The sequence below is a fragment of the Erithacus rubecula genome, assembly GCF_903797595.1.
Source record: "Erithacus rubecula genome assembly, chromosome: 16".
Lineage (NCBI taxonomy): Eukaryota > Metazoa > Chordata > Aves > Passeriformes > Muscicapidae > Erithacus > Erithacus rubecula.
In genome coordinates this window covers 17,216,357-17,242,302 of record NC_136668.1, presented here as the reverse complement: position 1 = coordinate 17,242,302, position 25,946 = coordinate 17,216,357, and the positions used below count along the sequence as shown (strand labels likewise).

At 55.1% G+C, this 25,946-nt stretch overlaps 1 protein-coding gene across 1 annotated transcript in view; it reads right to left on the bottom strand.

The window, feature by feature from the left end:
• The window catches only part of KCTD16 (potassium channel tetramerization domain containing 16), a gene marked incomplete at its 3' end in the record, with an annotated part of 45,881 nt that extends 26,835 nt beyond the window's left edge, over positions 1-19,046 (bottom strand). Inside the window, 2 exon segments of the mRNA XM_079319906.1 lie at positions 17,283-18,435; positions 18,701-19,046. Of these exon segments, the coding sequence (XP_079176032.1) occupies positions 17,283-18,111 (829 nt within the window). The 5' untranslated portion in view covers positions 18,112-18,435; positions 18,701-19,046.
• Positions 19,047-25,946: the final 6,900 nt, after the last annotated feature.

Sequence of the window (25,946 nt, the reverse complement as noted above, 5' to 3'; positions counted from 1 at the left end):
CCCACACAGAGCTGCTGAAGGGTCACAGCTTTCCTGGAGACATACACTGTGGTCCCACTTCAATCCAGCATGTGGATCAAGCAATTGTTTGGATTTTAATATTGAGTCTACGTTTCACTGATTTGCATTTAAATGTGTTGTCAGAGAACTTGCAGAACTCTTTAATAAGAAGGCCGATTTGCATTTTAATGTGCACTTAAAGAATTTGAAGAAGTCTTTTCATGTGAGCTGTGTTATCTGAGGAACGTTCACACTGGAGGGGGAATGAGAGACACAAGTACAAGTCCAACAAAACTGCTTCTGTGAGACAGCCCAGCCTTGTTAGACTCGGGTCTAACATCTGTCTCCCTGCAGCTGTGGTTTAAGGGAGCCCTGGATGGCTGAGGAGCAGCTCAGGGGCTGAGCCCCCCCTGCCCAGGGCTCTGGGGGGGCTCTGCAGGGCTCAGCTGGAGCCCTGTAACCCAGTAAGGCTGGAAGATCATCCTTTGATAAATGACAGAATATTCTGAGCTCACAGTGACCCACAGGTCCAGCCCTTGGGTGGCCCACACAGGGATGGAACCCCCAGCCCTGGCACTGTGCTCTGCCCAGCTGGGCCAATGCCAGGGCTAAATGTTCACATAGAAAATCGATATAAACACACTGAGATATGTCCAGCCACCCTCCTGCAGAGCTCTGAGCAGCCCCCAGGGCAATGCAGAGTTTAAAAACTGCAATTAGCCAAGGGGAGACATATGCAGGGAGGCAGCACAATAATCAGAGCAAAGCAAAGTGGGTACTTGAGAGTTTCCATTCCATAACACATAATTGGCACATAAGTGAGAGTGTTTGTTTGTTTACTCAGAGCAGGGTCACCTACTGCTGTCACTGCACAAAGCTGTCACGGGCTTCTCATGGAATGGGCTGCTGCTGCTTAAGCCAATTATTTTCTCACCAGAGATCAGAGCATCAATAAAAACCGACAAATAAAGCAGTTCTGATCAGCTGAAATATTGGTTTGGTGGGGGTTTTGTGGCATTTTTACTGCAATAAACAAACCCAGTGTCACATCCACATGGCACTGCCAGTTCCTGGGCTGCTCCTGAGCCTGGCCTGAGCTTTGTCCCCATGCAGCTGCCCACAGTGACAGAGCAGCTTCGTGTCACCAGCAGCTTCAAAGCCAAGGAGACCTTCCCTTGTGGAAATCAGAGCAGCTCTGGTGGCTGGGCACAGTGACACAGGAGATGTTTGCACGTTGTTCTCAGGGTGTGCAACACACTCCAAGCCAGACTTCAGCTGTGGAGGCTGAAAACCTGATAAATCTCTCACTGAAATGATTTTAGCCCCAGTGGTGAATGGGCTCAGCAATGCTGGTCCTGCTGCCACAGACAGGTTCATCCCTTTTTCCTCAGCTCCAAGGGCCCTGAGCCAGGGCTCCTCACGTGGACTCAGCTCCTCTGGGGACAGATGGGACGTGTCCCTGTCCTGCAGGGAGAGCCTGCTCTGTCTGAGCCTCTATCCAGGTGGACATGTTCAGAACAGCTCAGCAAAGATGTGACTGCTGTACATCCCAACAGCTTTTGGCAAACGGTGTCACTCTGCATTTATCAGGTGGGTGAGTCTGCAGTGGCTGTCCCAGAGCTGGCACAGAGCAGGACAGAGCTGGCAGTGCCAGCCCAGCCACTGAGAGTGGGGCACTGAACACAGGGCAGGGCACTGAGCACAGCCAGAGCAGGGGACACACACCCAGAGAGCAGGGGACAGACACCCAGAGAGCAGGGGACAGACACACAGAGCAGGGGACAGACACACAGAGAGCAGGGGACACACACCCAGAGAGCAGGGGACAGACACACAGAGCAGGGGACAGACACACAGAGAGCAGGGGACAGACACCCAGAGAGCAGGGGACAGACACACAGAGCAGGGGACAGACACACAGAGCAGGGGACAGACACACAGAGAGCAGGGGACACACACACAGAGCAGGGGACAGACACACACCCAGAGAGCAGGGGACAGACACACAGAGCAGGGGACAGACACACAGAGCAGGGGACAGACACACAGAGAGCAGGGGACAGACACCCAGAGCAGGGGACAGACACACAGAGAGCAGGGGACAGACACCCAGAGCAGGGGACAGACACACACCCAGAGCAGGGGACACACACCCAGAGCAGGGGACAGACACTCAGAGCAGGGGACAGACACACAGAGCAGGGGACACACACACAGAGAGCAGGGGACAGACACACAGAGAGCAGGGGACAGACACACACCCAGAGCAGGGGACACACACCCAGAGCAGGGGACAGACACTCAGAGCAGGGGACACACACCCAGAGCAGGGGACACACACACAGAGCAGGGGATGCACAGCCCAGACCCCCCTGTCTGCATCTCCAGCAGGGAGGGGAAGTTTTGGGGAGCTGCAGCCCCAACTCCCTCACAGCCCTGCTGGAGTGCAGGGACAGAGCAGGGACAGCACAGGGACAGCACAGGGACAGCACAGGGACAGTGCAGGGACACACAGGGACAGCACAGGGACAGCACAGGGACAGCACAGGGACAGTGCAGGGACAGAGCAGGGACAGAGCAGGGACAGAGCAGGGACAGCACAGGGACACACAGGGACAGTGCAGGGACAGTGCAGGGACAGAGCAGGGACAGAGCAGGGACAGCACAGGGACAGTGCAGGGACAGAGCAGGGACAGTGCAGGGACACACAGGGACACACAGGGACAGTGCAGGGACAGCACAGGGACAGCACAGGGACAGTGCAGGGACAGTGCAGGGACAGAGCAGGGACAGAGCAGGGACAGCACAGGGACACACAGGGACAGTGCAGGGACAGTGCAGGGACAGAGCAGGGACAGAGCAGGGACAGCACAGGGACAGCACAGGGACAGTGCAGGGACAGTGCAGGGACAGTGCAGGGACAGCACAGGGACAGAGCAGGGACAGCACAGGGACAGCACAGGGACAGTGCAGGGACAGTGCAGGGACAGAGCAGGGACAGAGCAGGGGCACACAGGGACACTGCAGGGACAGCACAGGGACAGCACAGGGACACACAGGGACAGCACAGGGACAGTGCAGGGACAGTGGGCACACCCCTCCAGCCCCAGGACAGGGCACAGGCCGAGCCCCCTTCTCTGAAAGGCTCTTGGAGCATCCCCTGGATCCTCCCCCTGCCCCGGGGTGTGGCACACAGGGATCACCAGGGGCTGGCCCTGCCACTGCTCACAGCAGCACTGACAATGCCAGCCAAGGCCTTACACAAACCCTGTTCAAAGGAAATACAGTTTCCCCCACAAAACATTCTTTAAGGTTTATCTTAATCTCTTCTTTTCAGTCACTGCATCCCTTGGGAATAAGCACATTAAACCACTGATGATCTGTACAAGCAAGGAAAGGCATTACAGTGCCATTATCAATACAAACCAATTTAAATTCCTCCCAATATTTGAGGAAGAGCTACAGCACAGTTGCAAACAAAATCTCTGATCACTTTTTCAAACAATATTTAATCTGTCCTATAGACATTGTCTGTAAAAGCTGCATCTGCAAACAAAAAATAGTATGGGACTGAGGCTGTCACTCCAGCTGAGCAAACACTTCCCTGCCTCTGATATTCCACTTATTATTCCATTTACTTGACTCACCAAAACACACTGATGATTATTCCTTGCAGTGGCAGGGTCAGATGGAGGAAATTTGGGCACAGGAAATTCTCCCTGGCCCCAAGGTGATGGCCCATGTCACCAAGCAGCACAGGGGACACCTGGAACTCAGTCCTGGTTCCTTTTGGAGATGTATGGCACTGATTTCAGACCTGGTTTGATTCCAAGGCGTGGAGGTGGAGGAGACAGAGATGGAGCTGATGGAGATGGAGATGCAGAGATGTGTGGGAGAGTGAGTGGGACAAGAATCCCACGGCAGGGCTGGGAGCGGGCAGGAGGGTGGGGTGTGTGCAGGGGGAAGGTGGGAATTGTTTGGGAGGGTGGAGCCCCGCCCTGCCCCGCCCCAAACTGCCACACCCTGCCCCAAACTGCCCCAAACTGCCACACCCTGCCCCAAACTGCCACACCCTGCCCAAAACTGCCCCACCCTGCCCTGCCCTGCCCCGCCCCAAACTGCCCCACCCTGCCCCAAACTGCCCCAAACTGCCACACCCTGCCCCAAACTGCCCCACCCTGCCCCACCCTGCCCCACCCTGCCCCACCCTGCCCCAAACTGCCCCAAACTGCCACACCCTGCCCAAAACTGCCCCACCCCGCCCTGCCCTGCCCTGCCCCAAACTGCCCTACCCTGCCCCAAACTGCCACACCCTGCCCCAAACTGCCCCAAACTGCCACACCCTGCCCCAAACTGACCCAAACTGCCCCAAACTGCCACACCCTGCCCCAAACTGCCACACCCTGCCCAAAACTGCCCCAAACTGCCACACCCTGCCCCAAACTGCCCCACCCTGCCCCAAACTGCCCCAAACTGCCACACCCTGCCCCAAACTGCCCCAAACTGCCCCAAACTGCCACACCCTGCCCCAAACTGCCACACCCTGCCCCACCCTGCCCCACCCTGCCCCACCCTGCCCCAAACTGGCCCAAACTGCCCAGCCCAGCAGGGACAGAGGCACAGCACAGCCCAGGGGGCTGGAATGGAGCTCCTGGCTCCTCCCTGGCACTTCCAGGCTGGAAAATGCACACAGGTGCTTTGTGCCAAACACAGGGGCCCTGGCATGACAATTAGTGCCGTGTGCTGGGTGTAAAATATTCAGGTGGACATCAATAATTTGTAGCAGTACATGTATTTTCTTCCTATAAAAAATTGAACAAGCTTATAAATTATGACAAAAATACAACCCTGTGTTTCATGAAGAGTTAGGTAATCATATCTTTACTGGTGCAGGAGGGGGTTGACCTGGGTTTGTTCCAGTGCAACCAGGAGCAGAAACCTGCCCTGCCATCCTCACTGCCCCAGATGTGCATCCCTGCCATCCTCTCCCCCAGATGTGCAGCCCTGCCATCCTCACTGCCCCAGATGTGCAGCCCTGCCATCCCCACCCCCAGATGTGCAGCCCTGCCATCCTCACTGCCCCAGATGTGCAGCCCTGCCATCCCCACCCCCAGATGTGCAGCCCTGCCATCCTCACTGCCCCAGATGTGCAGCCCTGCCATCCTCACTGCCCCAGATGTGCAGCCCTGCCTCGGGTTGCAGTCAGGACAGGGCTGGGAGCCAGAGCTGCTCCCCATGAGCCTGCAGCACCCACCTGCCCCAGGCACAGGGACAATTTTACCAGAGGAGCTTGGGCTGAGCACATGGGAACAGTAAATAAAACACAGAGAGAAATTAGAATTAGGGAGAAACTGAGCTATTTCAGCCTGTCATTCCATGGAAAAGAGATTCTGAGACTTATATGAGTGCACAACACAAACACACCCAGGGAAAGATGACAAGCAGAGCAGGAACAACAATAGTCAGAGAGTAATTTGTTCTTAACCTGTACAAAACAAAAATAACTGGTGAACAAGTTCACTCCTCGGACCATCTGCATCTCACAAGCATCAGTTGAAATCCTGACACCATCTGTTCCATTGGAATTTTAACGCCTCACCAACATGCCAGCTCCCAATCCTGCAGCAGGGCCAGCAGCCCCCTCACCCAGCAGCTTCACTGGGAGGGGAACCTGGAGCCACCCAGGGCAAAAAACCAGGGGCTTCTCCTGCCCAGGGTGAGGGAAGAACCCCCAGAGCACCAGCAGCACCCTGGGAGCCCCCACAGCCCTGCTGGACATCTGAACAGCAGAATATGAACAGAAAAATCCTCTGGGTTCTCATGGAATATAATTTGTGCTCCACAGCAGCACCCAATTGCCACCCTGCAGAGTCAGCAGGGTGTGGGACCTTCCAGAGGGGGATCAGCCCTTCCAAAGGGGGATCAGCCCTTCCAAAGGGGGGATCAGCCCTTCCAAAGGGGGATCAGCCCTTCCAAAGGGGGGGATCAGCCCTTCCAGAGGGGGATCAGCCCTTCCAAAGGGGGGGATCAGCCCTTCCAGAGGGGGATTAGCCCTTCCAGATGAGGATCAGCCTTTCCAGAAGGAAATCAGCCTTGTGGAATCAAGTATAAGTTTGGATTCAATGGCAAAAAAGTGTCTAGGAAAGCCTACTTTGCTAAATTAGCCCAGCAAGATTTATCCCATCTTTTAATTAATCATTACTAGAGAGGTTGTTGAAAGACTTTGCATATTTTTTATTGGTCCTAGTGGGAAGAAATCCATTTTAAAATGGAAATTAATATAATATCTGCATGGCCTTCTTCAGTGATTCCTTTTGCTTAGCAATATTGTAGAGTTACAAACCATACATCATGTCCTGTGCTGCTCAGAATCAATTTCTTGACTGAGGAAAACCAGCAATGTGCTCCCTCACCACTGCAGGATATCAAGTGAATGAAGCTGAGGGAGGGAAGAAAGGCAGAGCACAACCAAGCAAGTAAATCTTACAGACACAGCCCATACCCATTTTTTCCTGATCAATGGAACTATGTAGGCATGTTCACAAAATTTAATTAAGTTCTGTTCCCTAAAAAATCCATGTGCAATGTTTTCCTGCAATTATTTATTTACTGTCTGCCATGTAGTTTTTAGCTTTCCTCGGGAGAACGTTGGATTTTGCTGCATTTCCATCACACAGGCTGCTCCCCAGGCCCTGGGGAGGGCTGCCTGCCCTCACTGCCTGGGCTTGGGTGCCTTGCACAGAAAATCTGGGGATGATTTCAGATTTCAGCCTCATGGGGTCACAGGTGGCTTGGGCTGGAGGGGCCCTTAAAGCCCCCCAGTGCCAGCCCTGCAGTGCTGGGTCACCCCAAAGCTCCTCTGCTCCAGGCTGGAGTCCTGGTGCTGTTTGTGCCACAGCCCTGGGCTAAAGCTGCAAAAGCTGCAAAAGCTGCAAAAGCTGAGCTCAGCTGGAGCCCAGGCTGTGGGGGGCTGTGGGATTCTATGGGATGCTGTGGGATGCTGTGGGATCAGGGATGCTGTGGGATGCTGTGGGATTCTATGGGATGCTGTGGGATGCTGTGGGATCAGGGATGCTGTGGGATGCTGTGGGATGCTGTGGGATGCTGTGGGATGCTGTGGGATTCTATGGGATGCTGTGGGATTCTATGGGATGCTGTGGGATGCTGTGGGATGCTGTGGGATCCAGGGCTCCTGTGGGATCAGGGATGCTGTGGGATTCTATGGGATGCTGTGGGATGTTGTGGGATTCTATGGGATTCTATGGATGCTGTGGGATCAGGGATGCTGTGGGGTCAGGGATGCTGTGGGATGCTGTGGGATCAGGGATGCTGTGGGGTCAGGGATGCTGTGGGATGCTGTGGGATTCTATGGGATACTGTGGGATGCTGTGGGATCAGGGATGCTGTGGGATGCTGTGGGATTCTATGGGATGCTGTGGGATGCTGTGGGGTCAGGGATGCTGTGGGATGCTGTGGGATTCTATGGGATGCTGTGGGATGCTGTGGGATTCTATGGGATGCTGTGGGATGCTGTGGGATTCTATGGGATGCTGTGGGATGCTGTGGGGCCAGGGATGCTGTGGGATGCTGTGGGATTCTATGGGATGCTGAGGGATGCTGTGGGATGCTGTGGGATCGAGGATGCTGTGGGATCAGGGATGCTGTGGGATTCTATGGGATGCTGTGGGATGCTGTGGGGTCAGGGATGCTGTGGGATGCTGTGGGATGCTATGGGATGCTGTGGGATTCTATGGGATGCTGTGGGATGCTGTGGGATGCTGTGGGATGCTGTGGGATGCTGTGGGATTCTATGGGATGCTGTGGGATGCTGTGGGGTGCTGTGGGATCCAGGGCTCCTTCCTGCTCACAGCCAGGCTTGCTGTGACCCCAAGGCTGCTCCTGTGGATCCCATGGATCTGCCTGGGCCGGGCACAGCACCCAGCAGCGTTCCCAGGGCTGGGAGCAGAGCAGCCTCAGGCAGCCCTGGTGCCCGGGTTCAGCTGCTGGGGCAGATCTGCCACCCTCCCCCAGTGCCACCTGCCTGCTGCAGCTGCCAGGGACTCGTGGGCTGCTGCAGGGGAGGGATGCAATTATTGACACTTGCAGATGGATCAGCTCCAGGCCCTCCAGCTCCAGCACTGCAAAGATTGTCTGGGTTCTTAAACCAGAAAACTTGTATAAAATGAACAACTGATGTTTCCTAGGTGAATTCAAGTCTTTTAGAGATTTAGACGTGGAAATAAGATGGAGCAGGGTTTGATCCTCCCCACCAGTGACCTCCACCAGATTGGAACCTGGGCTCTCCCCAGCACTGGAGACGTCACTGACTTGTGAAAACTCTTCCCACAGACCAAACTGAAAGGAACTTTTCAATCCCTCTGCACAAAATGGCACCTCTTGACTTCTGCCTTCACCTACAGGGCTCTAAAGCAGCAGATTCTTTAATCAAGTCTTTACCAGCGAAAGCATTTTTATCAGCATCCTTATTTAACTCTCCTTTGTCTCTGGAAGGGAAGGTTTCCATGCAGCCCCTGCTCTGAGGGAAGGGGATGATTTAATCCTCATGTAATACAAGTGCATTGACTTGAGAGAATGGAGGGTTTGTTCTCCTGAATGCTCACAAATTAATGAAATCAAGAATACCTGGGAACTGCTCTTCTCCCAGCTGGAAAGGTTTCACATCCTGGTAATTGTGGCTCTGCCAGGGAGAGTGAAGCCACCCCTGGGCTGGGTTAAACAGAGCCCCAGGGAACTTCTCAGGGTCTGGCACTAAACCTGTCTGAGGGGCTGCGGCTGAGAAAAACCATGTGCAGGGCTGGCAGAGGGGTGAGAGAGCCTGGGGGGAAAGAGGAGCAGGGCAGTGCCTGTCCCTGTGCTGGGGCAGCTCCATTGAGCTGGGCAGGGGCTGCAGAATCCCTGAGGGAGCTGGAGAGGGGCTCAGGAGGAGAAAAGGAGGCTCAGGGGGAATTTCTGGCTCTGCACAATCCCTGACAGGAGGGGACAGCCAGGGAGGGGCTCTGCTCCAGGGAACAGGGATGGGAGGAGAGGGAATGGCTCAGGCTGGGCAGGGCAGGCTCAGGGACAGCAGCAGGAATTTCCCCATGGAAAGGGAGCTCAGGGATTGGAAGTGCCCAGGGAGGGTTGGATCCCATCCCTGGAGTGCCCAAGGAAGGGCTGGAGGTGGCACTGGGTGCTCTGGGCTGGGGACAGGGTGAGGATCGGGCACAGCTGGGACTTTTGGGCTTTTCCAGCCCCACTGATGCCACGTGTCACAGCCAAACCCCTGAGGCAGAAGGAACTCGACTTGCAAGGAGTTTTCAGCAGCGTTTCTGTGACAGGGACCCCCCAGGGAAGCCCAGCTGCAGCTCAGCAAAGCACATTCAGTATTTCCCTGAGCCACAAGCAGGGGTTTGCCAAGGAGCCTCTCCAGCCAGGCAGCAGCAGGGGCAGGCACAGGGCACAGCTGCACAACAGCTGGGCCAGCCCTGCCCTGCCCTGGGGAGCTGCTCAGCTCTGCTGGGCTCAGCTCTGCTGGGCTCAGCTCTGCTCCTGCCACCACCCCCCCAGCTCCTCAGAGCTGCTCCTCTGCCTGCAAGCACAGCACCAACAAGAAAGGGCATCCATAATAGAATAAATGGCATTATTTATGCATAAAGATTATGTTACCACTGACCACCACTGGACCATTAATTCAGAAACAGAATTCCCTCTGCAGTTCCACAGGAGGTCATTTATTTTCCCCACAATTATGCTGCAACATCAAACCACAGGAAAAAGCACCAGGCAGCCTCTGGAGGCCCAGTTCCCTGCACTGACTGATGGTCAGGACAGAAAACCAAAGAAAACTGGAGCCAGCATACTTTTAGAACAAGCAGCAACTCCTCCAATTCCTCACTATTGATTTTGGCACGTTAGAACAAGGGGGTTTGAGATTTTCAGTGTTTCCCTGTGCTCTCCTGCCACACCACAGCACACTGAGCACCATGAGAGAAAATTCCCTTCCAGCTGTCTCTGGAAGCCCCATCGCGGGTCCTGCTGGTGGATTTGGTGCAAGTGCTGACCCAAAAATCCCCTTTTATAGAACCATCAAGGGGCAGGTTTGCAATAAGCCATTTTCACCTCCCTGCCCTGGGATCATCTCAGATCCTTCATGGGAGCAGGGCTGGACCTGCCCCAGCAGTGCAAGCTCAGAGCTGGGAGAAATCCAGGGACATTCCCTCTGCAGGAGCACAAACACCTTCCCAAGCTCTCTGCTGGTGTGGTCTTTCCTCACTCAAGCTTTGCTCAGAGCTTTTGGCTTTGAAAATATTCAAAGTGCAAAATTCAGTCAAAATCAGCATGTTCCACCGGGTTCTATTTCAGCCTGATTTAATTCTGCTGTAAAAATACACTCTGATTCAGTTTGATGGAAATTCAATCTGAACTCCTGAAATGAGTCTCCTCCAAAATATGCAGAGAGGTGTTTTTTGGGTTTTTTTTTTTTTTCTCTAAACTTGACTTTGAGGCCTCCTGAAGGCAGGAGGGCAGTGCTGGGTCTGTTCCCTGCTCAGACCCAGGCTGGGAGTGTCCCCCAGGTGCTCAGGAACCTTCCCCCAAGCTCAGCATCCTTCTGCTCCTTGGAATGTGGAGTTTGGGAGTTTGCTCACTTCCCAGCAGCACAGCAGGATTTCCAGCATGGCCACAGCTCTCCCCACTTTGATTCTGTAGAGGAATGTTTCAGCTGCCCTAACAGCTAATCAATGAGCTCCTGGAAATCATTAATCACTTCCTAAGGAGGTCCAGAGACAGTGCAGGGAAATCTGTAACACAAGTGATGCATGAGCAGCTCCTGGGTGGGGAGGACATGAGGGACAGTCCATGGAGGGGGGTCACAGGGGTCAATTTACACCGAATTTACATTTCACCACAGCTTGCACCAGCTGCTGGAATGCACAACAATCAGAATTCTCCCTCTCCTCCAAGCACTATCACACAGCTGGCTCAGCAAACTGCTCTGGGAAAAGTGAGGAAAGGAGCCCACCCAGGCTCTGCTGGGCAAGTCTCTATTTCACTTCCTCAGCCCTGTACAGGGACAAAGCCAAGGGACAAGGACTCCAAGGAACATTCACTCCATGGAGCCATGGCCTGGTTTGGGTTGGAAGTAAAAAAATTGGTAAAAATTCCCTCTCCAAAGTCCAGAGGTGCTGGGAAGGCTCAGCCAGGTCCATGAGCTGGGACAGCAGCAGGACCTGCAGTGAGCCAGGAAAGGACACGTGGGACACAAAGGACATGAGGGACACAAGGGACACGAGGGACACGAGGGACACAAGCAGATTACACCTCAGTGACAGTTGAAGTGATTTCACCAAGCCTAAAGCACCTTAATCTATTTTCTTCCTTCACTAAAAATACAATTTTGAGCAAGGAAGCTCAGAGAAAAAAGGTTTCTTCCTTCTGTGTGCAAAGATGTAATTTAGATTTTGCTTTGTGTCTCCATATTTATTGTACGTTAGCCTTGAACTTGAAAAGCCGAAAAGAAAAAAAAAAAAAAAAAAGGAGAAACTGAGAAAATATTGTGGTTACAAAATTAAACAAATCCAGGATGGCTGGGTAGGAAAATCCCAACGTGCTGCAAGGAAGTGTTTGTCTGTGTGCACAATATGTTGCTGGTATTTATTGAATGGCAAACCTGGGGCTGTGTTTTCTTATTTACACCCCTTCTCTCTTTCTGGGTCTGCTCTCACAGCAGGCCCTGGGAGCTGAGGGAGCTGCAGGAGGGGCAGGGCAGGGTGACAGTGACAGTGCCAGCAGGGCTGTGCCAGCCTGGGCACTCCCTGGCACTCAGCACACACCTGCTCCAGCCCAGCAAACCTGCCCAGCTGGGGCACCTGTCCTGGCACACACCACAGCAGGGCTGCACTTACAAACACATGGAATTTCCCCCTCCCTGTTTTGGTTTGTTAATTTTATTACACTTAATTTTTCTTTGAGGTAGGATTTAGGAGCAAAAATAAGGTAGGTTTAAATCTTGAAAGGGTATAAAGAATTTATTAATAACATAGAGAAAATAAGAAATTCAGAATAGGATTTTTAGATTGCTCTTTCTCCTCATCCAAAAGCAGCACACCCCCTAAATGCCAGCTGTCCTTGGTTAATGCTTGAGTCATTATGGTCTTTTTCTGGATCACAGAGCAGCAGCAGCAGCACTGCAAGTGCCTGCAGCCCCTCCCTGCTGGCCCTGTGGCAGTGCTGGTGGCTGGGCTGGGCTGGGCTGGGTCATCTCAGGCACAAAGCCCTGCCCTGCCTCCCCCAGACTCACAGAGGGACAGGGGACAGGGGACAGGAGGACAGGGGGTCAAGGGGACAGCAGGACAGGGGGTCAAGGGGACAGCAGGACAGGGGGACAGGGGACAGGAGGACAGGGGAACAGGGGGACAGGGGGACAGGGGGACAGGGGGACAGGAGGACAGGGGGAGAGGGGGACAGGGGGACAGGGGGACAGGGGGACAGGAGGACAAGGGGACAGGGGGACAGGGGGACAGGGGACAGGAGGACAGGGGGTCAAGGGGACAGCAGGACAGGGGGACAGGGGACAGGAGGACAGGGGAACAGGGGGACAGGGGGACAGGGGGACAGGGGGACAGGGGGACAGGAGGACAGGGGGAGAGGGGGACAGGGGGACAGGGGGACAGGGGGACAGGGGGATAAGGGGACAGTAGGCAGTGGCTACGGGCAGGGAGAGCCCTCACTGTTCCTCAGCATCACTCCATAGCTTGTTCCAAGTCCAACCAACTCTCCCACCAAGTTTTGCTTTCCCTGCTCACTCAGCAGCAGATCCTCGGCCTGATCTGACAATCACATCTGACATTACTGGTTTCCAATAAATGGCAGCATTTCTCTTCTATGGAGTAACTCCAATCAACAGCTCTGCTGGTGTTTCAGGCTGCCCTGACCAACTGGGAGAGCAGAAGCTCAGAGCAGGGTCCTTGAGCCACGAGCAGGCTGGCAGGGCTGGCTGGCTGCAGCCCCAGCACCTGCAGGGGATCACCCTGCTGAGAGTTTGCCTTGGCAAGAGGGGCCAGAGGCATCCATGATGGCAATAATTACCTGGGAACAGAAACATCTCCTGCCAGCGGGGAGGAATCTTGCATTATTCATTGGATTAAACTTCATTTTGCTCGCTTTGGGGTCATTTTGATCTTCACTGATTTCAAACCAGCCAGCAGCAGCTCGTGGATCATGTGGCAGTTCTGGTTTAAAGAGGGCTGGGTGATGTTCCTCTCCCACATCCTGCCCGTTTGACAGCACAGCTGTGGGTGTCACTGTGCAGGACTGCTCTGTTTTGTGAGTCAAATTGCTGCCACACAATGAATTTCTGAGTCAGTGGTAGCACATCAGAATGGGATCCTTTAGCTCAGCCACACATGCACAGTGACAGGCCCCAGCTGGCTGCAGCAATCCCAAATGGATGCTCTTGTAAAACAGGCACCAGGATTATCCCAGGGAATCAATGGACAGGCACCAGGGAATAGCACTGACATTTCTCCTTCCTGCTGCTCATCCCCTCCCCTGTGCCACCCCACAGGAGCTGTGTGCCACAGGACTGCTCAGGGCTGGCTCTACAGCCCATCCCAGCCTGTCCCCAAGCCCTGCTGTGCATTTGGGGCTGGCTGTGTGTGTCCCTGCTGTGCCATTTGAGGCTGGCTGTGTGTGTCCCTGCTGTTCCCAAGCCCTGCTGTACATTTTGGGCTGGCTGTGTGTGTCCCTGCTGTCCCCAAGCCCTGCTGTACATTTTGGGCTGGCTGTGTGTCCCTGCTGTGCATTTGGGGCTGGCTGTGTGTCCCTGCTGTACATTTTGGGCTGGCTCTGTGTCCCTACTGTGCATTTGGGGCTGGCTCTGTGTCCCTGCTGTGCATTTGGGGCTGGCTCTGTGTCCCTGCTGTCCCCAAGCCCTGCTGTGCATTTGGGGCTGGCTGTGTGTGTCCCTGCTGTGCATTTGGGGCTGGCTCTGTGTGTCCCTGCTGTCCCCAAGCCCTGCTGTGCATTTGGGGCTGGCTGTGTGTCCCTGCTGTGCATTTGGGGCTGGCTCTGTGTCCCTGCTGTACATCTGGGGCTGCCTGTGTGTCCCCAGCCCTGGCTGGGCTCTGCTCAGCAATCCCCGGGTGCTGTTCCAGGCTCACCCCCAGGGCTCCTTTGGCACTGACCCCTCCCCACCCAGCAGCCCCACCCCGGGGGAGACAGGCTGTGCAATATTGATGGGGCAGGGCTCAGCAGCACACGCTGTACCTGTGAGAGCTGCTCAGCTCACACCCCCTCCTCTCCATCTCAGCCACTTCCAGATGGATTTGCACATGAAAAATGTTCTTTATCTTGTGCCAGCCACAGGCATTTACCTTCCCAGTGGAATTTGCAGTACACAATGTATTGGGTGTATTGAAGCCCCATTCCTCCCTGTATTCTTCCTTCTTTGGAGCTAATCATCCTTTTCCAGCCAGGGAGATTTCCTCCAGCAGGAGTTCCTGAGCAGCCCGGCAAGGACCAGCTCTGCCTCTGCCTCCCCAGCTGTGTGAGACACCTCCCTGGTTCAGGCCCATTAACCTGCTCACAGCAGCCTGATGGATTAATGCTTACATAGACACAGTTGGCAGCATCTAAATAAATAATTATGGCAAAGCAGCTGCAGAGGAGATGCCACGTTCCACTGCAAAGCCAGATGTCAATTTTATCTGTCCTCAAAGTTTCAGATAAAACAGCTTTGGGGCAGTTGGAATGAAATAATTTCAGGAGATTTGGAGGGGGAATTCCTTTGTTCCAGGTGCATTCTGGAGCTGCTGTCAGGTGCATCAGCTGCAGCCAGCCCTGAGTGTGGGGCCAGGGGAGATCTGCAGCCAGAACTCCATGGCAGGAGCAGCACCTGGCAGGACTCAGGCTGGGACAAGAAAGGCTCATGTGGCACCACAGCCACGGCTTTGGATTCTACCTGGGGAGGGACCCTCCGAAAAATCCACCTCTGGAACTGTGTCAGTGTCAGAACCCCACAAAACCCATCAGAGCCAAATCCAAAGCCTCTGAATTGGACAGGAATCTTTCCAGGGACTTCATTGGGATTTAACTGAGAAGAGATTTTGTGGCCTGCTATAGAGTTTCATTCACCAAAGTTTCTATGATACCTGCCCTCTTGGGCCCCTCCCTGGCTGTAGGGATGTGGCAGCAGTGAGCAATCCTTGAAGGTAAAAATTTGAGAAATATGAAAATCAGGAGTCTGTGTTTTTTAATTGAGGGAAAACTTGGGTTCATCCTCTCTTCAATTAGCAGAGACCATTGTGCCTATAAAGAACTTGTCTTTTTCCTTATTTTAGATATAAATGCCATTACAATTTGTTCTAATCCATTCCTTTACCTACATTAATTCTCCTCCTAGAACTTGTACAAGGCTCTGTAATTTCATGCAGAAGCTTCTTAATGACACAAATCATCCATCCCTGTTGGAATATAAGCGGATCCGTGACCTTAGAACTGTTTTGCTATGAAATCCAGCTAGAAAACTAATTTTAAGTAAATCTACAGATGTCAAAAACCCAGATGGCTTTTCAGGATGCTAACTTAAGCTTCATTGCATAAGCAGATTAGGGTTGCCTGTTGAGCCCCACACAAGAGTAGATGGTGCTGAATCCACGGAATTACACCCAAACTCTTCACTTCCTGATGCATCTCCCATGGAAAACTTTTGTCAGCTCCCCACGCTGGAGCCTGCTCACTGTGAGCACCACACCCAGGGCAGCAGCTTGGTGTTATCCCTCCGTCTCTCTGTCCTTCTGTCCCTCTGTCCCCAGGCCACCAGCAGCTGGCTGTGCTGATGGATGGAGCAATCGTTCCATCCTTCACGCCCCACGGAGCCCCACGACCCTTTCCGAGGTTTTGGCACAGCAGCTGTGGAGTGATTTCCTGATCCAGACTCCCAGGACCCGGATTACCCGGTGTTACCATGGGTAACCAGGCCGTACCTGGCCATCACTCGCAGTTAACGAGCCCTGGAGCGCCGGCGGCTCGGAGCAGCGGGGCGATGTGACTGCGGGGAGCAGGGCACACACTTCTGCAGAGGACACTGCTCCTCTCTTGTGTAACAGGGCCCCTCTCTGCCCTGAGCCCTCATTCCAGAGCACAGCAGCTGCCTGCGAGAGGCCCCGCTGAAACGCGGCCAGAGGGATGGAATTGTGCTTCCCCTCCCTGCGTGGAAGCGTGTCAGGGCTGCTGACAGATGGCTCGGCCGCCTGCGCCTGCTGATTATCGAGCCGCTATTACCTTTGCAAAGTGAATCCCAGGGGAGGTTTTCTGTGATGAATTCCCCAGGGTTTGCACCCTCGGTTTGCATCCCGCACGTCCCGGGGAGCGGGCGAGGCGCTGGGGTGCCGATGTACAGAGCCAGAGGCGGCGCGTCCTGCGGGCACGGCGCTTTCGGCAGTCTGTGCTGCCACCTAGCCCGGCCCGGCCCGCCAGCCCAGCCCGGCCCAGCTCTCACACAAACTCAGAACCCGGCCCAGCTCTCACACAAACTCAGAACCCGGCCCAGCTCTCACAGGAGCGTGTCCCCAGCTCAGAACCCAGCCCAGCTCTCACAGGAGCGTGTCCCCAGCTCAGAACCCAGCCCAGCTCTCACATAAACTCGGAGCCCGGCCCAGCTCTCACAGGAGCGTGTCCCCAGCTCAGAACCCAGCCCAGCTCTCACAGGAGCGTGCCCCCAGCTCAGAACCCAGCCCAGCTCTCACAGGAACCTGTCCCCAGCTCGGAGCCCAGCCCAGCTCTCACAGGAACCTGTCCCCAGCTCGGAGCCCGGCCCAGCTCTCACAGGAACCTCTCCCCAGCTCGGAGCCCGGCCCAGCTCTCACAGGAGCGTGTCCCCAGCTCAGAACCCAGCCCAGCTCTCACAGGAACCTGTCCCCAGCTCGGAGCCCGGCCCAGCTCTCACAGGAGCGTGTCCCCAGCTCAGAACCCAGCCCAGCTCTCACAGGAACCTGTCCCCAGCTCGGAGCCCGGCCCAGCTCTCACAGGAACCTGTCCCCAGCTCGGAGCCCGGCCCAGCTCTCACAGGAGCGTGTTCCCAGCTCAGAGCCCAGCCCAGCTCTCACAGGAGCGTGCCCCCAGCTCAAAGCCCAGCCCAGCTCTCACAGGAGCGTGTTCCCAGCTCAGAGTCCAGCCCAGCTCTCACAGGAGCGTGTTCCCAGCTCAGAGCCCGGCCCAGCCCGCTCGGTCACGGCAGCAGCCGCAGCTCGGGGCTCCGCTGCCCCCACGCCGCTCGTACTCACGGTAGAAGACGTATTCGGTGTAGCTGGACCAGACCTTGTCGTCCGTGTACTGGTTGACGAAGGAAGCCGTCACCGAGGAGTTACAGGCCACCATGTGGAATCCACACTCGGACAACATGTCAAAAGCCCTCTCCAGGTGCTTGAACTTGAGATAAAACCTGGAGGTGTACCTTTCTGGAGCCCTGTCCGGGTCTCTGCTTTCATTCAAACTTTCTCCAAAAACCTCTTTGACCAAAGAAATCCTTCCACAAACCAAAATCCTTGGGACCCTCCTGAATTTGGCGTCTGCTTGGCTCTCCCTGCCGATGGTGCAGGAGCCGCGGTAGCCGATGGTGATGAATCCCCACTTGCGGTCTGGCGGCAGGAGCGAGGGTGGGCATATTCTCGTGTCGCTGCCCTGGGACACCTCTTCGTAGTCGCTGTGGCAATAATCGTCGGGGCTTTGCTTGCTGTCGTCGGGAGTCAGGAGCTTGACCAAGTCCGGGAGCTGGAAGTACTCAGCCTCCCTCTTGAGCCTTCCCTTCTCTGGGAAGTGATCGGGCAGAACCACTTGCTTGTCCCTGAGATAGTCCAGAATGTAGCGGAAAAGGAAACCATCTCTGTCGATGAAGAATCTTCCCTTGGAGTCCTTGGCCAGATCGTTGGCTGTGTCTCTCTTTGGGGTGAACATTTTCCAGAGCAGGGAATGGGGGGTGCCAACCAAGGTGGAGTGGCGAGTGAAGTAAACCTGGCCGCCCACGTTGAGCTCCACCACCTCGGGGAAGGAGTGCAGCCCCGTGCCCTGCTCCCGAGCAGGAAGGTAAGTCCTGCAGTTACCACTAAGAGCCATTGTAGTTTAAACTGGAAATCGGCAGCGTGGAGAAGCAGGACTATCAATCACATCAGAGGGAAGAATAAGGCTCCCAACATTAAGGAGTAACAAAGGGGCAAGGAGAAGTGAGAAAATAAAAATAGCCAAAAGGATTGTTGGATTTTTTTAAAAGAAAAATCTGAATTGTCCATGAGTGACAGTGTGGCAGAAGTGGTTTATACACTGAGCCACGGAGGCTGGAGACTGGAGAGCAATCACCTCATGTCATGCAATCACATCATCAGATCTTCCAACAAAGCCATCAAAATCAAGGTCAAGCCAAGCCTATGGTCATTCCCAGGTCTGTGAAAAGGGAAACAAAACAAGGCACGAATTACTCTTCTAAGCATCAGAGCTGCTGCAACAGAGAAAAGTGGAGCAGTTTGTAGAGCCAAGCTAATCTGCTAAATAGGTCTCTCTTTTTTTGGCAAGTTCTACGCTTCTATTTCACAAGTATTCATCAATGAAAGGGCTACATACGACTCCACTGTTTTAAAAGAAACTGTGTACTTTATCTTTAAAGAAACATCTAAATTAGACATGCACACGAGGGAACAAGGAGTCTTACCTTGATTACAATTAATGCACAGCTCTTGTAAAGAAAACCGAAATGTCAAGACACTCAGAACACACATACAGGCACACAGGGTCCGGGTAGTGTGAATCCGATCCCAGCAAGGGACAGCAAAGGCAAGAGAAGTGCTCTTAGCAGCATCCACGGAGGTCTCAAGTGTTAAACCGAGTCACAGGGAAGTTAACCGTGGAGGGTGACGAGGAAACCAGTACATACAGCACGGTGCAGGAAAATAAATAAATAAATAAATACACAGATAGATAATAAATAAAATAATTCCCGAGTGGATGCGCTGGGCTGGGGGAGCGGGAGGGCTCATGGGGAGCGTCCGCCGGCCCCGATGACTTGCAGAAAGCCCGCAGCCTGCGCTAGGCACCGCCGGGCTCCGCTGGCTCCCCCATGGCCCCAGGGAGCGCGGGCACCGCGGGCCGCCCCGCCGCGCTCTGCGCTCCGCGCTCCGCCCCGCCGCGCTCCGCGCTCCGCTCAGCGGCGCGGGGCCGGCAGCGCGGGCGGCGATACCGATTGCATCATCTTAAAGGAGTCGGGCCGGGATGGGCGCCCGTGTCCCGCCTCGGGCACCGGGCAGCGCCGCGGGCGGGCACGGCCGGGCACCGCCGGGCACTGCCGGACACCGGCACAGCTGGGCACAGCCGGACACCGGCAAAGCTGGGCACAGCCGGACACGGGCACAGCTGGGTACAGCCGGACACCGGCAAAGCTGGGCACAGCCGGACACCGGCAAAGCTGGGCACAGCCGGACACGGGCACAGCTGGGCATAGCTGGACAGTGACACAGCTGGGCACCGCCGGGCACTGCCGAACACCGGCACAGCTGGGCACAGCCGGACACGGGCACAGCTGGGCACAGCCGGACACTGGCACAGCTGGGCACTGCCGGGCACTGCCGGACACCGGCACAGCTGGGCACAGCTGGGCACCGCCGGGCACTGCCGGACACCGGCACAGCTGGGCACAGCCGGACAGTGACACAGCTGGGTACAGGCGGGCACTGCTGGACACCGGCACATCTGGGCACAGCCGGGCACTGGTACAGCCAGACAGGGGCACAGCCGGGCACTGCCGGACACCGGCACAGCTGGGCACAGCCGCACACGGGCACGGCCAGACACGGGCACAGCCGGGCACAGCCGGACACTGGCACAGCTGGGTACAGCTGGACACTGGCACAGCCAGACACGGGCACTGCTGGACACTGGCACAGCTGGACACTGGCACAGCTGGGTACAGCTGGACACTGGCACAGCAGGGCACAGCACAGCAGGACACGAGCACCGGCGCACACGGAGAGCTCCGGGCAGCGCGGCAGCACCGCGGACAGCGGCAGCACCGCGGACAGCGGCAGCACCGCGGACAGCGCCGGTCGCCGCCTCTCCGGCTCCGCGGCCCGGGCAGCGCTGCCGCCCTCTGCCCGCTGTTCACCGCCAGCTGCCCACTGCCCGCTGCCCGCTGCTCACCCCCTCTGCTCACCCCCCTCTGCCCACCCCCCTCTGCCCAGTGCCCTCTGCCCACCGCCCGCTCTCCCTCCCGCCCCGTCCCCAGCCCGATCCCAACGTGCCTGTCCCGGCTCCGCGGGTTTCTCCCGGGTCTCGCTCCCGCCGCCGCCGCTCCTCATCTCCCCGGAGCCGGCAGGGAGGCGGAGGAGGAGGGCCCGGGGGCGGCTCCGGCGGTGCGGAGGACCCGCTCTACTTGTGGGTCTGTAACGGGGGGAGCCGCGGGCGGGCCGGCACCGCCACCTCGTGTCCGTCCCCGCCGCTCGGCACCGAGAGCGGAGCCGGGATCCCGCCGGCGCCCCAAACCCAGCGGAGGAGCCGCGGGAGCGGGGCAGCACAGCCTGTGCCAGCTCACACCTCCTCTGGGCAAAAATACTCTACTCGGGATGATAAACATGAGTAAAGAAAGCCTTTTACTCAAAGGTTGAGCAAAAGCTTTAGAGTGAAGTGTCTGTGATAGAGTCACCATGCAGGGTAGATTTTGCTCACTGCACTCACGCTCACAGATTCACGGAATATTCTGAGCTGGAAGGGTCAAGGATCACAGAGTCCAACACAGCCACACGGGGATCGAATCCACAACCTAGGTGTATTAGCACCATGCTCTGCAGCTGAGGCTGCACGTACTTCAGCGAGATTGTTCTGAAAACATGGCCACAATTTAAAACAAAATAGCCAAAAAGAATAATTTTCAAGGCTAAGACAGAAAATCATTATTTGTGTACCTACAGACTTTACAAATTAAATCTGAGAGCTGAGTTAATCAAAGCCTTGATTTTTTCCTTAATTCCTTTATTCTGAAGCAACTGCCACACTCATGAACAGAGTCTGTCTCTCACTTCAGGATCCTTCTTTTCAAACCAGCAGAATCTGGGTGTGCTGGCTGTGCCTCAGAGAAAAGCCCAAGTCCTGTGTCCTGCCCTTGTGGCTCTGCAGAGCAGCTGAAGCAGGGCAGGTCAAGTGCTCCATAACCCTGCTCAGAGGATTTAAAGGTGGGCTGTGAGATCATGGTCACTTACATGTCTTCATTACTTTTTGAAGAGGCTGGTGCAGGCGGTGCAGGCAGGATTGAACATGTGCAGCTGCCTCTGGGAGCGACAGTGCTGCCCCTGCTCAAAGCAGGCAGAATTGCATCAGCCTTTGCAAATGTTTCAGTTGTCCATGCTGGCTGCCAGGCTGCAATCTAATTAAACTCCATTTCCATATTGGCAGGTGCCCAGTAAGGACTGACGGTGCTCAAAGCAGCACGGGAGCGTTTGTGGTGTCCCCGTGACAAGAGCCAAAGGGGAGGCTGGGGTGGAGCCCAGCCCTCTGCTCTGGGGGCCAGGACACCCCCCGAGGGAGTGCAGGTGCTCAGGGAGCAGGGACAGAGCTCTCCACACACACCTGGGACTCCTGACAAGCTCTGCCAGCAGCAGGCACGGATTCCGTGTGATTAGCCAGTACAGACAGCTCCAAGCTCGGAGTCTTTTTGAAACATCATCATCAGAATTGCCCTTTGAAAAGAACAAAAACCTTAGAATTTTAATCACAACAGCTTTAGAAATGCATCTGCACTTTTCAAATAATAATGAAAGCAATTCAGCACCTGCTTTTATTTCTTTACACGGGACATTCCAATCATTTCACTGTAACACAATTTCCTTTGATGAAATGACTTCAGTAGTAAAAGCATCACGTAATGCTCCAGCTAAATACAAGCCATGGGCCAAATCCATCAAAATGCAGCCTGAGAGAGTGAAATTTAAAATCTGGGCCAAATGCATGGTGACCTAAATGGAAAATATGTGTCAGGACCACACCAAGGAGCAGCTACAGTTCTGATGGAAAAGCAGCATCCATCAAAGGGAGGAGAATGAAGCACTTCTCACTTCTGACAGATGCTTTCATAACCTTCAGCACAGGCAAGCAAAAATTAACCCTGAGCTTAAAGTGTATGTTCCAAAAGTCCCAGCATAGCTGTGCTGAAAGCCAGCCCATGAATGCTGTGACATCATTCACAGGTCTGAGGTCATTCCTTATGACAAAGTGCTAAATTGGCATTTCAGGAACTCAGGGAACAAGTGACTTTATGGAATTTGGTGGGTGTTAGAAATAGGTGTCTGGCAAGCAGCAGCAATGAGTGCTAGAAAGGAAGAGCAGCATTACCTGTGCTGCAATAGCAGTGTGTGTGTGTGTGTGTGTGTTGTGTGTGTGTGTGTGTGTGCATCACCTCCCTCTCCAGAGGAAACACACAGGCTGGAAATTCCAATCAAGTCACCCACACATAGTGAGAAACGTGGAAGTTGTTTATCAGCAGCAACACAGGAGCTTTCAGGTGCTTGGAGAAGGAGCAATTGAGGGTAGCAGAAAACAAAGTAGTAATTCTGAGGAAAAAATATATTCAAGGTGGATTTCGGACAGAGGATTCCACCTAAAAAGCCACATGAGAACTTTCATCGCTCTGTGTGATCGTTACACACAATAGTTAAAGCAAGAAAGGAAGAAAGAACAGCACTTCCAGTTCCAGGCTTGCACTTTGATTCAGGACACCTTCAAGGAGGCAGCCAAGGATCCTTCAGGCCCGTTGCCTGCAGCACTGTGAGCTGCTCAGCAGGCTGGTGAGGAGGCTGAGCCCAGGGCAGCACTCAGGGCAGCGAGGGGAGGGCAGAGCCGGGGGTGCTGCCATGGCAGGGGTAAGGGAATGTCTGACTGGCCTGGCAGGAGGGCACTGCTTTCCAGAGGGACAGAAACTCTGTCCTGCTCTGGTGCTCGCAGACAGGGCTGGGAACCCAGCCCAGCAAAGAACAGAGCCTGGGACAGGCAGCCCCAGACTCCTGCAGCTCCCCCTAACCAGACACCTCTCCAGCAGCAGCCACCGAGCTCCCTGCAAGGGAAGCCAGGCAAGCAGCGAAACTGAGCTAAATCAGAGATTATCCCCTGATCCAGCAGTGGGAATTACACCCAGGGAAATTCTCATCTGCTCAAATCCAGCCCCACGTGTGAATGGAAAGCCCTAACAAATCTTTCACTTAGAAGAAAAAGCGTAAAGCAACACTAAATGGCTGAGTGTCCCTGAGAAAGGATCTTCCAGCAAAGAGCCTGAGTGCCACGAAGGCGACTTTATTCACACAGTAAAGCATTACACAGATTTGCCCTTGATCTTTTATTCATAACTCCAGTGCAGAATGTGTTTTCATCCCAAACTAGCAAAGGGGGAGAGCAGCTCTCCAGCTGCTCAGGATGCGAGCACAGGCTCGGAGCAAGGCTGCAATGGAGCCTTTTGCCATCGTGTGCCACAGAGAGGGCTCACAGCTCCTGCACAGGGCCTTGGCTCCTCCTGAGAACCCACAGCACAGGGGCTGAGCCTCCAACAGCTGACAGTGTTCCAGTGATCTCCATACAGCCACTGCACATCAGAGAACATTCTGGAGAATAATTGATATACGAGTGCTGACAACTCCTTTGGAATTCCGTGGCCACTCTTCAACAAAGCAATCTGCTACACAAACAGCTCTGACCTGCAGAGAGGCCTCATGGACACATCAGCAGCCAAGGACTAAACCCAAACAAATTCATTTTCAGACTCCCCTCTGCGAGGTGCTTCCTTCCTCCCTTTAAAGTTCTGCCATAACAAGGCCCATTTCAGCATCTTCCTCCTCTGCCTTTCCTCATCCTCCCATTCCTCCAAAGTTCTTTAAGTATTACTTTTATTCTCTTTTTATTCTTTTTATTCTCCCTGGAGCCATCTGGACTGTGGATGGGTTGAGTTTTAAGGTGCTTTCCACCCCAAAGCCATGTGGGATCCTGGCACTGTGCCCCAGCCCCCGGTGCAGCTGCAGTTTGGTGCTTTGCAGGCTGCAGCCCTTCCCAAACATCAGCAAGGAGCAGCTGCAGTGTGTGCCCTCCCCTGGAAGCCACAGGCAGAGCCAGAGCACCCTGCAGGGCTGGGAATCCATCCCACGCACGATTCCCTGCAGCTGAGATGGGAGAGCTCAGCAACGAGAGCTCGACCTAAGTCAGGAAATCCTGATAATCTAAACAAACCCAAAGAGATTTCTCAGCAATGAGCGTTCCCCAGCAGATCCCGATTCCCCAGCCCCGTGCTGGGGCTCCCAGCTCCCAGCTCAGCCAGGGGCCAGCAGTGCAGCCTGCACACTGTGCATGCCTTGCATGAACGCTGGCACCTGCTCAGCCTTCAAACACTGACTCTGCTGGAGTGTAAATTCGCAGGAAGCAGCTCAGGGCACAGGGACTGACCTCTGTCCTGCCAGGCTGTAATTCTCAGCTGTTGCTCCGTTCAGCTCTGCAAAGTGACACATCTCGGACCCTGGGCTCTGCACGTCAAAGCTTTGCAGGCTTGGAACAGGGCTGGGATTTAAATACAGCCATTTCACCAGAAGAATATTACATACACCAGTTTGTCACAAAATGACTGGGACTGTGTCCTGAGCCAAAATAATTAAAAGAAAGAAAGGAGAAACACACGCATACATAAACAGGGCTGCAGGATCTCCTGCTGGGCTCCAGGAGGCTGCAGAGAGCAGGGCACACCATGCAGGGATGGAAATGGGTTCTGGTGTAGTTCTGAACCTCATCACGCCCCTTCAGCGAGGTGTAGAACAGGAGAAAGCAGCAATCCTGACTCGGTCATTCGGGAGTTTCAGCTACAATTCCTCAGTCGGGGTTTCCCTCAAAACCCAAAGCAAAGCATGGTCGCTCCTCCCTGTGCTCAGCTCTGGACATGAGAGAGTAAATAAAATCAAATTCTAGCTAACAGGCTTCTAAAGGCTGCTAAAATCCTTTTCCCCAGTCCTGGGGTAAGCAGTGAGTGACACTAAAAGCTTCTCCACATGAGCAGTGCCAGTCATGTTTCCCTCAATTCCCCAGCTAATTCTGCAGCTAATTTGCAGGGGCGGGCCGACAGCCGGGACATAAGAACCACAAGAAGATTCCCAGCTCTAGCTAAGCTTTCGTGTGGCCGCAGGGAAATATTTACTGTGGATGTGTGGAAGGAATGAACGGGCTGCACTGGAGCCACACCGACACCGTGTGGCTAAAGCGGGACTCGAGGGAGAGACGGGCCGAGAGAGGGAAGGGAAGGAAGGGAATGAGGGAATAGATTGAGGGACGGGGTGAGGAGGGGCTGAGGGAGAAACTGAGGGACAGGCTGAGGGGAGGGAAGAGCTGAGGAGGAGCCGGGGATGAGGGAGGGAAGGGACTGAGGGGGGAGTGACGGAGGAGCCGGAGCCGGGGATGAGAGAGGGAAGGGACTGAGGGGGGAGTGAAGGAGGAGCCGGAGCCGGAGCCGGAGCCGGGGATGAGAGAGGGAAGGGACTGAGGGGGGAGTGAAGGAGGAGCCGGAGCCGGGGATGAGGGAGGGAAGGGACTGAGGGGGGAGTGAAGGAGGAGCTGGAGCCGGGGCCGGACTGAGGGAGGGAAGGGACTGAGGAGGGAGTGAAGGAGGAGCCGGAGCCGGGGCCGGACTGAGGGAGGGAAGGGACTGAGGAGGGAGTGAAGGAGGAGCCGGAGCCGGGGATGAGGGAGGGAAGGGACTGAGGGGGGAGTGAAGGAGGAGCCGGAGCCGGAGCCGGGGATGGACTGAGGGAGGGAAGGGACTGAGGAGGGAGTGAAGGAGGAGCCGGAGCCGGGGCTGGACTGAGGGAGGGAAGGGACTGAGGAGGGAGTGAAGGAGGAGCCGGAGCCGGAGCCGGGGATGAGGAAGGGACTGAGGCGGGGCTGAGGGAGGC